Source organism: Nelumbo nucifera, chromosome 1 (assembly GCF_055504915.1).
Source record: "Nelumbo nucifera cultivar China Antique chromosome 1, China Antique-T2T, whole genome shotgun sequence".
In the NCBI taxonomy this organism is placed as follows: Eukaryota; Viridiplantae; Streptophyta; class Magnoliopsida; order Proteales; family Nelumbonaceae; genus Nelumbo; species Nelumbo nucifera.
The window spans coordinates 61,026,143-61,044,703 of record NC_142649.1 but is presented as its reverse complement, the minus strand read 5'-3'; the positions used below and the strand labels follow the sequence as shown (position 1 = coordinate 61,044,703).

Genomic DNA, 18,561 nt, shown 5'->3' with positions numbered 1-18,561 from the left:
AACCAAGACCAAGATTTTGAACAAAGCACACACACCCAAAGATCTTGGGAGTCAGGGGGTATGGAGACAAAGTAGGAAACAAAGTAGAGAATGGAGAACGACCATCAAGAATGAACATGGGCACGTTGTTCTAGGTATTGCTGAAAGGAAGAAAGAAAATACTCTCTACCTTTGTCAGAAAGAAGAATCTTACGTGAAACACCAAATTGGGTACGCACTTTAGCATGAAATTTTTTGAAAATGGAAAATAATTCACTTCTTTCATTAAATAAAGCCATGTCATTCTTGAACAGTCATCAACAAAGATAACAAAATATTTGTAACCATTGTGCGACTCAATTCTATTGGACCCCAAGTATCTGGATGAACTAAATCAAAAGGACTCAACATAAGACTATCAACTCTAGGACTGAAGGAAACCCGATGGTGTTTCCCATACTGACACGACTCACACTGCAAAGACAATAGACGACTCAATGATAGAACAAGAAGCTTGAGAGATTTAAGAGATGGATGGTCGAGCCTACAATGTCACTGAAGAGGAGTCAAGGAGGTTTGAAGCGCAACTGTAGAGCCTCCACTATCAAGATAATACAATCTGCCAGCTTCATGCCTTCCACCACTCTTCTTCCCCGTCGTTAGATCCTGAAAAACACAAGAGGAAGGGTAAAAAGTGATAGAAAAATTGAGGGATTTGGTTAGTTTACTAACATACATAAGATTAAAAGGAAACTTGGGAACGTATAAGACAGAAGACAAAGATAGAGATCAAGTGGTAACATTACCAACACCGTAGATGGGGGAAGTAGATCCATTGGCAAGGGTAACATTATTTGATGTAGAGGTTGGAGAAAGGGAGGAAAACACACATGGAGTCCCGGTCATGTGATCAGAGGCTCCAAAGTCAATTATCTAGGGTGAAGGTTTGGATGCTAGGCAAACTATACCTGAATGAGCAAGGGTGGCGGTGTTCTAATTTGAAGTGGCCTGAAGAAATCTCTCATACTCCTCTCTGGGAATACTCATCATCTCCTTCCCAGAAGTAGTTGTGATTGTAGAAGATGCTGGATCAACTGGTTGAGTATCACTAACTTCACTACCACCAACAACTGCATGATTAACCCATGTGGATGGTGGGCCATATAAATTAAAACAAAAGTTAACTATGTGTCATTCTCTCCCACAGTGTGTGCTCTTCCTTGTTGTGCTCCCCCTTCCTCTGCCACAGCCTCCCCCTGAATCATGACCTCCACTGGTACGACCACCCATAGGATTACCACGGCCTCCCTTAACTGTACGGCCACCTCCTCTTGTGCCCATAAGAACCACCTCGAGTACTAACCAATGCTGATTTGTTGAAAGTTGTGTTTCTCTCTGCGGGGCTAAGAGATCCTACGGAGACGAGCAAACACTTCTTCTAGAGTAGGGAGAGCAAATCCTCCCAATATTTGTGCTCTAACAGGTTCATACTCTGCTTTCAGTCCCACCAAGAACCGTGTAACATCAAGTTGTTCCCTTTGTTGTTGCTGAATTTTAATGTCCGGTGTTAAGGGATGATTGATGTTAAGTTCATCCCCAATATTTTTCATACTGGCATAATATTCTTCAAGAGTCTGATTTCCCTGCTGCAAACTGAAGTATTCTTGATAAAGCTGATAAACCCTTGTAGTGTTGTCTTGTCTAGAATAGAGTTTCTTGGCATGTTCCCATATATCCCTTGTTGTATCTAAAAACATGAAGTCAACACTGATTTTAGGTTCCATATTGTTCCACAACCACATCATGATCTTAGCATCCTCTTGCTCCCAATCACTAAAACCCGGGGATTCATCACTCGGTTTCTCCTCCCGTACATGTTTCACTTTCTTCTTAGCCTTCAAAAACACTTCCACCGACTTGGCCCACGGAACATAGTTTTCACCGTTGAGTTTGATGGATGTCATCTGGACACTTAAAAAATCAGAGGAGATCATCACACTCGATTTCTGGTCACCATTCGAATCACCCACTGATGCCATCTCAATCTACGAAACCGGTTCTACCTGTCACACACACAAAAGAGAAGTTTCAGCCACTACACTACTGCTCTTCAACTTTCACACCAGCACACTTATAGTCACCACAAGCTTGCCCTAGCATGCATTTGGCCACCTTGAACACCACTGATCCGAACAGGCAGATTTAAAAACACAGAGAATCCCTCTTGAAACTACTCATTAGATGGTTCAGACCACAACTACTACACCTACTCGACCACCACAACTGTCACTCACAGACAAAAAAAAAAATTCTTGTTCACTCGAACTGCTACAGTCGTCTACTGTCACCAGAAGTTAACCCACCGAAACCCTAGATGTTGCCACAGAAACCTGGGTTTCTTCGCAGTCCTCTAACCCAGATTTCTCACACTAGAAAAAAAATGGAAAAGAAAGAAGGAGAGAAGAAAGTTGCAGTTGACTTCTATTAGTGGCGCTCTGATACCATGTTAGTTTTCAGCCGAACTGAGAAGACAGAGAAAGGAGAGAGAGAGAAGAAGAAGAAGAAGAAAGGAGGAAGTGTCAAACTGAGAAGACAAAGAGTCTAACCTAGTCGACCATATATTTAGACTTAGTAAATAAGTGTACAAGGACAAAAATGCCCCTATCTAGACAGAAGGCATATAACTCATACATTATTGATATGGAAAAGACTAAAATGCCCCTGTTTAGTCAACTCTGTAGAGAACACTGATGTGGGCCCCACAGCTGTGGTCCCACTCTGTCCGTAGGGTAGAATGTGCCCTAGTCATCCTAGGGTTAGCTGATGGTCAATCTGTTATTCCAGTTGTTATTTATATTTCAGTTTTATATTGTTTTATGTGTTATGTAAATACCAAGGGCAGATTTGTCCTTTCATGTAACTAGCATAACCTATAAATACTAAATAGAAGTGGCGGCAGCAGAACATTCAAATTCTGTCCATTTCAATTCTTGTGTCCTACTGCTCTCTCTCTACTCTTTCTCCTCTCTCCTCTATACCTTTTTCTCCTTTTTCGAACCTGAAATCTATTAGGGTTCAAGACTGATAGCAGTCTTGAACATCTACTTGGTATCAGAGCAAGGTTAGGGTTTCTCATGTGAGTCTAGTCCAGCCGACCACATGAGAATCCCCTAGGGCTGGAAGCTGAGAAAGTGGAGTTCGTGGACTGATTCTTGGAGATCGCCCGAGGGTTTAGCAGCTGTTGAAGACGTGTCACGGTTGTAGAGTGTTGGTGATCAGGAAGAATCAGAGAAGACTAGGGTTCGGGTAACCTTGGAAGGCAGCGAATAGTTTTTTCTTGTAAGTTATCTATTTTCTAAGAGAAGTACTATCAGAGAGGATAGGTTGGACCTATCTGGAAAGGGCGGCCGAACCATTCTAGGGTTTTCTCCCTTCTATTCTCTAGGGTTTTACAGCAAACCCTACTGTTGGGCCGAATTGCCTTAGGGTTCTTTTTTCCTACTCTAGGGTTTGAAAGTGATCTTGCGGCAAACCCTAATAAGCTTGTGGCAAGCCCTAATGTTAGACTGAATCCTACGATTTACCTGGAGCTGTCCTCAAGTTTTGTTAGCATTGATCAACTTTTAGGGTTTCATATTAACCCTACTGCAAGTCTATCTGTACGGTACTGATTGGAATGTGCAACTGAAATGTTTTCTTTAAGGACTGATTAAAACCCTAATTCTGCCAAGCATATCAGACCTGCTTCTAAGCTGATTTTTCAGATCCTTTTGGGGTTTTCGAACTCTTTTAAGGGGTGAGAACTGTACGGACTGCTGCTGTTGTGTTTGCGAGTTGGTTTCAGATCAGATTTCCACCTGTTTTGTGCACATACACTGTGAATACAGATTGGTCCTACACTGTTTTGATTGTGATTGATAGTCCAAGTGCTGTTTTTGAGACTTGACCGAGATGGAGTTTAAAAATCAGGCAGAAGGCAGTTTGGGGAACAATAGTTATGGTAGTGTTTCTAAGACAGGTGGTCAGATTACAACCATAAAGTTTGATGGATCAAACTATTTGGAATGGGCCCAATCAGCTGTGATGGCTATTGGGGGAAGAGGTAAATTAGGGTACCTCTTGGGAGATGTGAAAGAACCCCCCAAGGGAGACCCTACGTATACCAAGTGGATCCAAGAAAACTACTTGGTTATGACATGGCTGTGTAATTCTATGCAGCCTCATATTAGCCGAAATTACTTGTGGGCAAAGACAACTAAGGAGATATGGGATGTTATGAAAGAAACTTATTCCCAACCCCTTAATGTTGCCAGAGCATATGAATTGAAATGTGAAGTGAAAAACCTTAAACAAGGAGAGAAACCGATTTCAGTATACTTCTCTACCTTGCAGTCTCTGTGGCGTGAGATTGATCACTTAGAAACTCTTGAGTGGGAGAGTCCCAAAGATGCACAGATATATAGAAAGCAGGTCGAGACAAACCGGGTGTTTGAGTTTCTGGTGGGCCTAAATTCAGAGTATGATATTGTGCAGCAACAGATTTTGACTAGAGACAGTGTGACTCTTTCTCAGGCATACTCCTTAGTACATAGTGAAGAGACCAGAAGGAAAGTTATGATGCAACCTTAGCCTCTCACACCAGCCTTTGTAGCTGTCAAACCCAAATCAGGGGGTGATTCAGAGAAGGACAGGAGGAAGGAAGACAAAAAGGATGTGGTATGTGAACATTGTAAGAAACCCAAACATACAAAAGAAACATGTTGGAAACTGCATCCTCACTTGGTTCCGGCAAAGTTAAGAAGCACGAAGGGCAATGCTCATGTGGCCGTTCAGCATCCTCATTTGGCACAAGAGGAACACCTTTAGAGACCTTAGCTGCAGTTCGGGCTGCCCTAATACAGTTAGAAAAGGAAGTTGGAAGTTCAGCTTAGCCACCGTAGTCACCATCAGCTCCTGCCACATCTGCCTTCGCACATTCAGGTACTCGAGCCTCAGCCTACCATGCCTCAGCTCCAGGTACTACTGAACCTTGTTGGGTAATAGATTCAGGTGCATCTGACCACATGACTAGCTTGCCTTCACTATTTACCACTTACCATTTGTCTTCGGGTAGGGATAAAGTATCTATTGCTGATGGCTCCCTGGTCCCTATTTCTGGGAAGGGTGACATTAAGTTATCAGATACTATCTCCCTGTCATCTGTTTTGCACGTTCCTAAGCTTGATACTAATCTCCTTTCAGTCAGTAGTATTACCAAGCATATGAACTGCTTAGTAACCTTCTTTCCTGACCGATGTGTTTTTCAGGACTTGGAGACGAAGAAGGTGATTGGGACTAGCCGTGAGACGAATGGGATCTATCTGCTCGGGGAGAGGTCTCGTCAGGAAGAGTCAGTAGAGAAGATGTCTTTTGTTTCTCAGAGTGTGAGTTCGGTTATGCTTTGGCATAACCGATTGGGTCATTTGTCCTTTCGGTCCCTAAAGAGTCTGTTTCCTGCTTCATTTGAGTCTATTGAGTTGTCTCAGTTGTAGTGTGAAAGTTGTGAGTTTGCTAAACATTGTAAAAAGTCTTATTTATTGAGTAATAAAAGGAGTAATAATTCTTTTGATATTGTGCATACTGATGTTTGGGGGCCCTACCACATCCCTTCCATGGGTGGGTACAGATATTTTTTGTTATTTGTTGATGATCATACCCATTTTTCTTGGGTTTATCTCATGCGTTCACGAGATGAGGTTCTTGCCTTGACCCAAAACTTTCACCAAATGATCATAACCCAATTTGATGCCAAGATCAAAGTTCTTAGATCCGATAACGCAAAGGAATACTTTGCTAAAGCATTTACCTTCTTAATCATGGGGTTATACACTAGAGCTCTTGCCCTCATACACCTCAGCAGAATGGAGTTGCAGAAAGGAAGAATAGGCACATCTTGGAGGTGGCTAGAAGTCTTATGTTTATCTCCAATGTCCCTATTCGCTTCTGGGGTGATGCTATCCTCACGGCGGTATATCTTATTAATCGGGTTCCTTCCCGGGTCCTTGATATGAGATCTCCTTTTTCCCTTCTATACCCAAGTGAGGAGTTGTTTTCTATTCCCCTTAAAACATTCGATTGTACCTGCTTTGTTCAGCTTCTCGGACCCCATCACTCCAAGTTCGAACCCAAGGCCTCCAAATGCATTTTCCTTAGTTATGCACAAACTCAAAAGGGTTATTGCTGCTATGATCCTATCTCAGGGAGGAAGTTTGTCTCCATGGATGTCACTTTCTTTGAGGAGACACCCTATTATCCTCGGGTTTCTCTTCAGGGGGAGAGCAGTGAGAGTGGGGGTTTTAGTACTTTTCTTCAGGGGGAGAGAAGTGAGAGTGGGGCAGTTCCTTTACCTATTCCATTGGGCGATGAGAGCTGCAATGGTGAGGGTGGTCAGAGGGATCAGGAGTTGAGGGTCTATCACAGGCGATGCAGGCAAGTTGATCCCGGTCATCAGCAGTCCAGGCCAGCTCCAATCTCATCTGCAGCTCCAAGTCTAGGTATTATAGCCCCAGGGCCCACAGACTTCCTCTATTGTTGCCATTTCACCTCCTGCAGATGACCTTGACCTTCCGATTGCCATCCGTAAAGGGAAACGACATTGTACCACATCTACAGCCCACTGTATTTCCCAGTTTTTATCCTATGATCGCCTATCTCCTACCTACAGGTCCTACCTTAGTTTCATTGCCAATGTCCCTATTCCAAGAACAGTGCAAGAAGCCCTATCCGTCTCGGAATGGAAAGATGCAATGCAGGTTGAGATGGATGCCCTATTGAAAAATAACACATAGGAGCTAGTTGATCTGCCCAAAGGAAAGAAACCAGTTGGCTGTAGATGGGTATTTACCGTGAAGCACAATGCAGATGAATCCATTGAGAGGTATAAAGCTCGATTAGTTGCAAAAGGGTTCACCCAGACTTATGGTATAGATTACTTGGAGACCTTTGCCCCGGTAGCCAAGATGACTACCATTCGAGTCCAATTATCCCTTGCAACAAGTCACACTTGGCCTTTATACCAAATGGACGTGAAAAATGCTTTTCTGAATGGAGACCTGCAGGAAGAGGTTTACATGTGTTTGCCTCCTGGATTCTATGATGCAGAAACAGGTAAGAAGGTCTGCCGGCTCAACAAGGCTTTGTATGGTTTGAAGCAGTCACTTAGGACTTGGTTCGATAGATTCAGACTAGCCCTTGTGAAGTTCGGTTACGTACAGGCCCAGTCAGATCATACTCTATTCATCAAGAGGGTAGAGTCCTCCTTGACACTACTTGTAGTATATGTTGATGATATTGTGGTGATAGGGAATGATAGCCATGAGGTTGAGTCCCTTAAACAGCTCCTTCATCAAGAAAATATGTCCTAGATCTGCTGGCAGAAACTGGAAAGTTAGGTGTCAAGCCTGCGGATACACCCATTGAACAGAACCACAGGATTAGTGCAGAGAGTGGGGAGCCTCTTGAAGACAAGGTTATGTTCCTGCGATTGGTAGGAAAGCTCCTATATCTCTGCCTCACTCGGCCAGATATTACTTATGTTGTTAGTGTTGTCAGCCAGTACATGCATTCTCCTAGAACTACACATCTTCTTGCGGCAGAAAGGATATTAGCATACTTGAAGAGATGCCCGGGTAGGGGTATACTGTTCAAGAACAATAACCACATGAAGGTTGAGATCTATACGGATGCCGATTGGGCTGGGAGTGTTGATGACAGAAGGTCTACCTCAGGATATTGTGCTTTTGTGGGAGGTAATTTAGTCTCTTGGAGAAGTAAGAAACAAAGTGTTGTCTCCCGATCTAGTGCTGAAGCAGAATACAGGTCAATGGCTAACGGAGTGGCTGAAATCCTATGGCTGAGATCTCTACTTGAGGAGTTGGGTATTGAGTATGAGAAGCCCCTGATGTTGTATTGTGATAATCAAGCAGCTATTAATATAGCACATAATCCAATGCAACATGACAGAACCAAACACATTGAAGTTGACCGACATTTTGTACAAGAGAGGGTCTCATCTCAAGAAGTATGCAACTAGCATACTTGAGGGGGAGTGTAGAGAACACTGATGTGGGCCCCACAGCTGTGGTCCCACTCTGTCCGTAGGGTAGAATGTGCCCTAGTCATCCTAGGGTTAGCTGATGGTCAATTTGTTATTCCAGTTGTTATTTATATTTCAGTTTTATATTGTTTTATATGTTATGTAAATACCAAGGGAAGATTTGTCCTTTCATGTAACTAGCATAACATATAAATACTAAATAGAAGTGGCAGCGGCAGAACATTCAGATTCTGTCCTTCCTTTCAATTCTTGTGTCCTACTGCTCTCTCTCTACTCTTTCTCCTCTCTCCTCTATACCTTTTTCTCCTTTTTCGAACCTGAAATCTATTAGGGTTCAAGACTGATAGCAGTCTTGAACATCTACTAACTCTAACAATTTTCTACACTTTAACATGAACTCTATACTTTTCTTATGAAAATTATGAATAATTATTAAGGAAATATGGCTATGGTACCTAGGGAACTACCTTAGGATCTATGTTTTCTATATAAAAAAATCCATTGCCTAGCGGGCGCCTAGGCGACTAGGTGCCCCCCTGACACCTAGCCTCGCCTTGATGCCTTGAAAACTATGTATGATATGATACACCCGAGTCTATAATCCAAGTAGGGTTAGTGTTACCTGGAGTAGAGGCATGAAAAGCAATGGCTCTTGTACCTAAGTGGGCAAAAGGCCAAAAGCTGATGTGGGGGAAGGAGGTGCAGTGGTAGCAGAGGTAGGATGAAATGATCCTACAAGTCTAGCTTCATTCTCCAACTGAGTCAAAGCTGCCTTGACTACACCTAAGGCCTCCAAAGAAGTAGACCGAGGTCCCAGAAGGGAAGAACCATTTGATGTAACAGCTCCATTTGCATTTCCCTTCTTATTTTTAAGTCTTTCTGGTACAAGATTGGGGATGAATCTTCCAATTGTGTGCCTAGGTATTTTGCAATACTCACAAAACACACATTTTTTTCCTTCATTCTTCATCTCTTTCTCCCTCTCACCACTATACTTATGTCTTGCAGCTCCTAATGTTACCTCCATTTGAGAATTTTGTAGCATAACCTCCCTCCTACTCTCTTCACTGTGCACTAGGGAGTAGGCTTGAAACAAGGTAACATTTTCCCTAGTGAGAAGCTGTTATCTAACAATGTCAAAATCAGAATTCAGACCCGCAAGAAACTCAAAAACTCTACTTCTCTCAACCAACTTATTATAAGTTGCTGCGTCCTTATTACTCTCCCACTCAATTGTTTCAAGGTGATCTATCTCGTGCCATAAGGATTTTAGAGTAGAGAAATAAATTGATACAGGTTTCTCCCCCTATTTCAGATTGTTCACTTCAGTTTTCAACTCATAAACCCTAGCCACATCAAGTGGTTGTGAGTACGTCTCTTTCATATTATCCCAAAAATCCTTGGCTGTCTTTGCCCAAAGGTAATTTCTGCTAATATGGGGCTGCATCGAGTTGCACAACCATGTCATCACAAGATAATTTTCTTGAATCCATTTTGCATAGGAAGGGTCTTCCTTGGATAGTTCCTTAGTGTCTCCAGTCACATAGCCTAACTTTCCCCTTCCTCCAATGGCTATCATGGCAGATTGAGTCCACTTCAAATAGTTTGAACCATCAAACCTGATTGTGGTAATCTGAAAAGGGTTGTTATCAGTCATACTAACAGCCCTTTTAGCAACTTCTCCAGCAGGTTTTTGTTCACTCCCAAAGAACTCCATGCTGAGCTCAACATAGAGAAGAAAAAGAACACGCTCGACTCCCCTTTCGAATAGAAAAAAAAAAACAAAACTGAGAATAGGGACAACAATCTAGTAGATATATTGCTTTTAAAGGAAATCGTAGAAACAGTCTTGGAGAAAGATGAAAAAAAGAGCAGCTGCTCCTCATAGAGATTTCAAAAACCCTACCTCCTGTTACAAAACTTTAGGAGAGTTGAAAAGACTACCCAGAAATTTCAGGGTGGCACCTTCAACCTGAGATTTAAACCCTAAATCTCACCTCAAATTAACTTTTTTATGATTCTTCCTGACTGCTAGGCAATCTCCAAGAACAGAAGTGTCATGGGCAAGCTTCGAACTCCACCAATCTCCAAGAATCGGGCCACGAAGAGAACTAAATCTCCAGCCCTATTAAAATCTCATGTAACCCGGCTAGGAAGAGCTCACGTGAGATTCATGAGCAGAACTAAACCTGCGCTGATACCAACTTGAAGTTACTGCTGTTAGCAGAACTTTTAGGTTGAAAAATAACCCAGAAATTGAAAGAGAAGAGAGAAGAAGAGAGAAGAAAAGCGAAGAAGAATGGGAGAGGAATGGGGGCAGAATGCTCTATTACTGCCACCTTAAGTAGTATTATTTATATGTATTTAACATAACATTAGGTAAAAGGACAAAAATGCCCTGCTACCTATAACGGTACAAGAAAGCAAGCATAAAACAAAAATAAGCAACAAAAAACTGAACTTATGGGACCACAAGTAAATATATCAGGTCTGGTCCACTGTATCACTACAGTTTTTTTAGATATAATATATTTATGATGCTAATGGAATTCTTGCTATTCAAATTTGGTACAGTTGCTGCTATTGCATCTTATAAAACTTGATTTCAGATTCTGAGTACTATTTATTTGGTACATAAGGCCATAACTCAAAGTTGGTTCTGGCCATCTGGAGTCTTGGGAGGGGTATACTTATACTGGATACTGTCCTAACCTTAGGCACTTTTTCACACAAAGTGGCCACTCTCAGACTCAAATCCACATTACAATGCTTACCAGCCCAAGATTTTACCAGTACATGTAGTACTATTTATTTGGTACATAATTTGTACTATTCAAAATACTAGAACTTATTGTATATTTATTGTTTAAATTGATCCATTTTCTCCAATAATTTAGATGGTTCTTCTCTATGGGGTTCAATATGGTTGAGGTTGAGGTTGTTTACTAGATTGTGACCAGATAGATTTATGTAAAATAGGACTGCGGCCCCTTTGCAATTTCATTAGCAAGACTAGATCATTCATCATTGGTATCCAAACTAAACATCTTGCTTGAATAGATCATGAAAAAATAAGGGATAAGAAGGGATTTTCTATATAGAGGGAATTCCCTCAAGAGTACCAGAATAATGGAGGTTCATCATGTTTCTCTTACAATGATATTGCAGATCTCTCAGAGAGGGTTTTCTGGGTTTTGTTCCCTAGTCTGCAGACCTGACATTTCACCTTTTTTCTCTTACTTTCAATAAAATTTACCAACTAATTATCAACCAATTGAGATTGTTTCATGAATACCTAGTATCTACGTAAAGAAAACAAGAAGTTAAAAAACAGTCACTCCAATAAACTTTATTAGACCTCACTAAAATGATTTGCTGACCAGAATATATGGAACAATTGTCTCTTAACATATAATTCTCATCGGAAGTCAATATGAAGTGATGGACCATTCACAACTTCAAGTAGTAGATAGATTGAGGCAAACAAGCTAAAAATAAAAAACAAACAAATAAATAAATATGCATCTAAGAAATGGAATGAGAAGCGCTAATGGAAGATTTGGTTTATGGTAATTGGAAACTTAACATAAAATAAGCCACCAAATAGATGATAATAGTTAACATGATTCTCCACTTGAAAGAACAAAATGCACAAGAAAAATGTTGGAAGAAAGGAGAGTGTGATGCCCGGATAAAGGAGAGTTGTGTCAGGTCAGGAACCAGCATAAAAACCTTTCAACTCCATTTGAGTATCAATCCTGAATTGCTTGCTATATGCAATTTTAGGGCATTAGACATGGTTCTTGATAGGGTTCAATGCCTAAGACAGATTTCGTGTAGCTGACCCCAAATAGTTGGGATTAAGGCGTTGCTGAGTTGAGCCGAGTTTTATGAAAAATATATATATGAAAAATATGATAAAGGGCTTTGGTTTGTCCATCATTGAATCTGTGATTTTTTTTCCTGAGAATTTAATCAATTCCGCAAAATAACCAGGGAAAAGGAGAGAGAGAGAGTAAAGGAAACATTTCCAGTAGAGATCTAAAAATTTCCAGGAGAAGAAGTAAAGAACGGAAATACAAACAATTTTTAGCGTTAGAAACCAAAACCATAAAAAAAAATGGTTCCCCCATATCTTTCCACTAAAATGATAAAAAAACAAAAAGAAAATAAATAACACCCATGATATTAATAGTAGAAAGTTTCACATTTTACATCATAAATTCATGTTTTCACATTTCAGTAAAATAAAGTCCCCGAACGCATAAACTCTGTCCAGTGATAAATAAGTTCCAGACATAACCCAGTTCATAATTTCTTCTTCAAATTCAAAATTTAACCAGTCTGTGTGAAAAGCTGTCATGAAAACCAGCAGAGAAGTCTACTACCAACCAGAACCAGTCTATTCACCAGGCATCAAAGAAAAAGAAAAGAAAAGAAAAGAAAAGAAAGCATTTTGAATTCACAAAACAAGCATACCCAGATAAAAAATAGTGTGCTTTCATCAATCCAGAACTATCCCAAGTATAATAACGTGAACCCAGAAAATTCTGCTTCCGAAAAGTTCGTGAGATACACACTTAACCAAAGAAGAGAACAGTAGCAGGGGCGAGAAGGAAAAAGAAATGTGTATTTGTTGTTTGTATTAACCATTGAACTGTCAATTTTCTAAATGATTACCTTGTTTTGAAGTGAAAATGGTCTGAAACGAGCATAGAATTCAACAGCTCACACCAATCATAACGCCTGGTCTTCGCCCACGAAAAGGCAATGAACTCAAAGCTGCCCGCGGTCAGGTATTCGAGCTGCCCGAAATACCCCTTCAACGTTACCGGAGTCTCTGATGACCAGTATGATTGACGGTACGGAATCTTCCCTGAAATAGCCTAGTCCTAGTGAAGATAATTCAATAGTATAATATTTTAATTTTAATTTTTAGGGTACATTGATGAAAATTGTTGCTGAAACCTACACAAAAATTTGGTAATTGCACATCCCTTTCTTTTAAAAAAAGGCATAAATCATTTCTCCTTCTTTAAAAAAAAGAGACATAAAAATATTCAAAATACCTATATAATTACTTCTCACAAAAATATTTATTTTTTAAATTTTTTCTTGTTATGAATCATTATCCCAAAATTTCTCTTATTTTAAGTTGATTTATTTCCCCCCCCCCCCACACACACCACATAGTCTACTAGTAGCCCGTGTGGCTATGGGCTGATTAGTCATTCTTTCAAAAAAAAAATATAAACTTCAGTTTAGTTCCCTGAACTTTGGGGTAGTGTCAAATTAGTATCCAAACTTTTAAACGTGTTATTGTAATGCTCAAACTTTCAAAAAGTGTTAAATTGGTCTTTATGGTAATCAATGTTAGTTATCTCATCAGGTGATGACATATACAACTTAAAATTTTTGATAATATCAAAACTACCCTTCAAAAGAAGACACTGTTCATTATCTTCTACCTCGAGACTTCATTGAAAATATACTAGCCTTTGTTTTTCTCTCCGAAAGAAATTTCTAATGTTCTCCCACAGAATCTCCGATATCCGGATTTGTCTCTCTAGCGAGTAACTTCTCTCTTGTGGTGTGAGTAACTTCTCACTGCAACAACCGATTCACCGGAGAGATTCCGGCTAGCTTCGAGAACCATGGGATATGCATGGTAACGCCCATCATGCACAACTCTAAACACAGAAGATGGGATGCCTTGTGACAACGTCTGTGTCATGATGCCATTGCCTCGATATATATCCAAGATGAGCAAATTTTGCTAATTCCAAAGCACTCCATGCTCAGAAGAACAAGAAGAAGAAAGATGCAAAGGGATGCATGCAACTATGCAAGAACTAAGACTGTCGTGGCTACAGAAGTACTACTGAAGCTGATAGCATGTAACGTTGTTCTTGATTCATCAATATTAATAAATGGGTTACCCATTGAATGTGGGCACATACGGTGCAGACAGATTGGACCTAATAATTAACTAGGTTAACACAAATTGAGGACAATTCATTCCACCTTCCAAGTAGTAGGCTGCATTTTCTTTTGACTTGTGATTTGTGAAGCAAAGTAGATAGTCAAGACTTTGTCAGTAGCCATACGATGGGTGTATCCAAAGTCGGCCTGTAATTCATATTCATGGTTACATAAATGATAGCTGGTGATTTACCCATTTTTTAGCTTCTCCAAATTCTTTCTTCTAAGCAGCTAAGTGCTAACAATTGAAATAAAATGATTGAAGAATGAGTTATTATTTATACCTTTTTAATAGGTGATTATCTATACAAACTTACAAAGGATCAGCAACATTAAATGAATTGTTTGCGATCTCCACTGGAACCGAAAATAAAATGCACTTTCCGATCTCCATTGGAACAACACCATTAAATGAATTGTTTGTGACGATCAGCAATATCATACGTTATGATTTTTTTTTCATATTAATTACTTAAATTTTAAATATATCATAATTAAGATATAAATTGAAAATGAATAAAGGTAATAACATGACTAAAAATAAACTTAAATATTTGTATTAAATGTGTACATGCAGAAATTTTAAATTACATTGTTACTATTATTACTACTACTACTACTACTACCAAATTTTGTATTCAATTTCTGTCTTAAATAAAAATAATTTTTATTTAATATGATGATTATATAACATTAGAAATGCTCCAAAAATCTCTTTGTCAAAACTCTGTAATTTTTTATTTTTTGTGTTCAATCTTTTTTTAAATACTTATTATTCAATTATGACATCATGAATTTATTTGAAAAGTTGGATCATTGACCCATCATTTAGACAAGAAAATAGATTTACTTTCGGATCAATTTTAAATTATATATTTCATCTACATTATATAAATAATTTTTGCTTATTACACTTAATTTTTGTTTGACATAATTAGTATATAATTTTTTATATATTATTTTGATTACTTGTACTTTTTTATTACTTTTTAAATATTTATTATTTAACTATCTTATCATCAATCAATCAACTTGACCTAAACCACTAACCCATGACCCAAAGAAAAGTTTGATTTCTAGGTTGACATTAAATTTTGTATTGCATTTCCATTATTGATAAAATTATATCTTATGTATAATATTTATTTTTGTTCAATATAATATTATAGATGTACCCAATATTTTATTTTTTATAAATATATAACATTATATCTTATGCACAAAATTTATTTTTGTGATTCTTTGTATTTTCTATTTTTTTAAATTTTATTATTTGACTATAACATTATTTTCATTTCTAGGTTGATTTTAATTTTGGCATTCCATTTTCATCATTTATAAAAATGCTTCTTACATTTCATACTTATTTTTGTTCAGTATAATGACAATTTGGTAAGAATATATGATGTAATGGACTAGGAAGGCTTTTATTGTTCAGTCCACCTCATAAATCTTTATGAATTTGTATAGTTGGGAATAGTAACAAGTGGGAGTGGGCCTTGGGCTGAGTTGGGCCATATTTTTTATTTTCTTTCTTTTTTTTTTGTTTTCACTACAAAAAAAAAGCAAAAAACAAAAAATAAAAGAAAAAAGAAAATTTGGAGAAAAAATGACAAATTCAATGATTGTAAGTTGTAACAACAATTTGAAAAAAAAAATAATCTTAAAATTTATTCTATATGAATAATCAAGTTCATGCAATAAAAATATAAACTAGTTAAATAAAATTGAAAAAAAAAAATACAATGAAATTGAAAATGCTCTAACAAAATAGAAAATAAAAATTTACAAATAACTTACAAGGTAAAAATAAAATTGATGAAAATCTCAAAATTTATTATAATCTAAATTTTCTTCAAGTCTATCTTCTACATCAAACTAATCTTTTAGACAAATGTACATCTCCAATGTTTCACCAATCACCCAGTTCCTCCTTTCACCCAACACTCTATTTCCTACACTAAAACAAGATTCCAATGCTATTGTAGATACCAAAGGGGTTGATCACGTGCCATAGCGATAAATATAGGATAATTATTTTCTTGTACTTTCCACCAAGTTAAAATATCAAAATTTCCTATGTTGGATAGCTAACAGACTGTTAGATGTCTTTTCAAATGGCCAGTGCCAATTAGGGGTGAGCATGGTTTAGTTCGGTTCAGTTCCAAGTTTTTGGAATTAGAACCTACCTTGTGAAGGTCAGTTCTAGCCTTGGTGGTTTCGGGGTCAATATATAGTTTAAAAGTTATATTATCTTTATTAATTAAATTTAGTAACTTAATATGTATATTATCATTATATGGTTCAAAGCTTATAATTTAAATTTAAATTTTGTAAATATTACCTTTTACATTACTTATATTGTACACATTCAAATATTAAAAAAAAAACAAATGATCAAATAACTTAAGTAACTCAATGGTCAAGTGAGATCATGGCCTTTGTAACTATGAGTGCTTGGGTTCAAATCTTCACATCCCCAAAAGTATTTTGGGGTTTATTTCAAGGCAAGGCAGGTTCCACCAAGGCCAACCAAGGTCAGTTCGGGTAGGGTAAACCCTTAGACCCTAGAATCGACCTAGGTGGGGGTCGGTTCCAAGAATTTGGAACTAAACCCTACCTTGTGACAAATTGGGTAAGGTCGATACCAAGGTTGGTTTGGGTAGGGTAAACCCTTAGGCCCTAGAATCGGCCTGGGTGGGGGTTGGTTCCAAGAATTTGGAACCAAACCCTACCCTGTGGCAAACTGGGTAGGGTTGGTTCCATTCGGTTCCGGGTAGAACCTACCCATTTGCTTACCCCTAGTGCCAATACTACTCTGACTTTGATAGTAAAAATCACATTTACATTTAATGCAAATTGCTCTTATGCCCTTTCCCAATACATCCATCATAGTAAAATAGTTTCAAACATCACCGATTTTCTTTATTAGTACCCTAAAATTACTAAAGCCAACATTAGATTGGGTTTGAAAGGAGATATGAGAGGAACCAACCATTTTAAATTTTTAATAAATATTAAAATCTAAAATTTATAAAAGAAAATTCAAATAACCCAACAATTGCACTTCGGTCCTCGGAGTCTGGTCTATTGATTTGGTATTTCAACTTGAATGCAAAGCTTTTAAGTCTCCCAAATTGCCAATTTCAACTTGAGACACTTGATCAAGCTTAATTTCTTGTTGAAATTTAAAAAAAAAATTAGGAATGGCTACGAGGAGAGGGTGCCCTGCCTCGCCACCCTATCCTCGGTGGTGGGGCGGGGCACCCCCTCCTCATTCCTACCTCATAGTCAAGATATTTTGCCCCATCCCCACCCTATCCTCGATGGCTGGGCAGGGCACCCCCTCCCCATCCCTGCCCCGTAGTCAAGATATTCTGCCCCCATGCCCAGTGGTGGGACAGGGAATCCCTAAATTTTCCTTACCCGAGGCAACCACCTAAATATTATTTAATTTATGGAAAATTTACAAATAGGATTAGGAATTTGGGGGTATTTTAGGAATTGAATTAATACAATTTGGGGGTACTTTAGAAATGGAATTATGGGATCCTGGGATTTTAAGTATTTAGGGAAAACTTAGAGATATTTTAAAAAATCAATATTAAATCTAGGAATATTTTACTAATTTACCATCAAGTTCGGGGAATTATATGCAAAACCCGTCTTCACCCCGTCCTTAGCTAGGAGCAAAAATATATTCCTCATCCCCACCTTGTCCCTGTTTAAGGTCAGGGGAAACTCACCCCATTCGAGGCGGGGCAGATCGCGGCCTTAGTTTTATGGGGGAAATTGTCATCCCTATAAAAAATTGAGAATATACTATAGAGTAGTATAAAGTATAGTATGAGAGTATAAGAATGGGAGATTGTTTTTGATTGAATGAGAATGATTGTTGTTGTGATGAAAATGGTAAGGCTTGAGGTATTTATAAGGGTTCGAAATAATTTAATTGATAGAAACATCCTCCTAAACTAGCCATTTATAGTTGTTTATAGAAGTGTTTTGGTCATTTATAAAGTTCATTTATCGCTTTACTTGAAATGTCCCCTAAACTAGTTGTTTATAGATGTTGGGGGCATTTTAGTCATTTTCACACCCCCTTTTGTAAAATACACAAATACCCCAAAAAATAGTTGTTTATAACTGTGGGGGATTATTTTTTCCACTATACCCCCTTATGACGGGTATAAAATGACTACAATTGACGTGGCCAATGACACATGACATGTCGTGTGCATGTGAGCCATGCCACCATAAAGCCCACACAAGTCGTAGGCCATGTTGTGTCAAGGGCCAAAAATCCTCAGCTTATCCCAACTCAAGATGTCATGCATGCTAGGCACAACCTGCTTGTAGATGGCCCAACCCATTTTACACCTCTACCATAAATTTCCCTTCATTTTAATCTGAATGTGTATTAGGAACATCTCTCATGAATAATAGCATACTAGAATGGGAGATGTTCTTGATCTATGGCTAGAACATGCTATGAGGTCGGTATG

The 18,561-nt window shown here is 38.5% G+C and overlaps 2 protein-coding genes across 7 annotated transcripts in view; both read right to left on the bottom strand.

The window, feature by feature from the left end:
* The window catches only part of LOC104594359 (myb family transcription factor PHL7-like), a 29,622-nt gene extending 16,694 nt beyond the window's left edge, over positions 1-12,928 (bottom strand). For 2 of the 6 annotated variants that reach the window (XM_010254632.3, XM_088891753.1), the window contains exon 1: positions 12,554-12,734. The gene's annotated coding sequence lies outside the window, so the exon portion shown is untranslated. The other 4 variants (XM_088891809.1, XM_088891711.1, XM_088891633.1 and 1 more) reach the window with 4 other exon arrangements.
* LOC148803333 (uncharacterized) lies at positions 9,381-9,791 on the bottom strand. Its single transcript, XM_088895138.1, has one exon. It carries the CDS (start codon positions 9,789-9,791, stop codon positions 9,381-9,383), a length of 411 nt encoding a protein of 136 aa, XP_088751264.1.
* Positions 12,929-18,561: the final 5,633 nt, after the last annotated feature.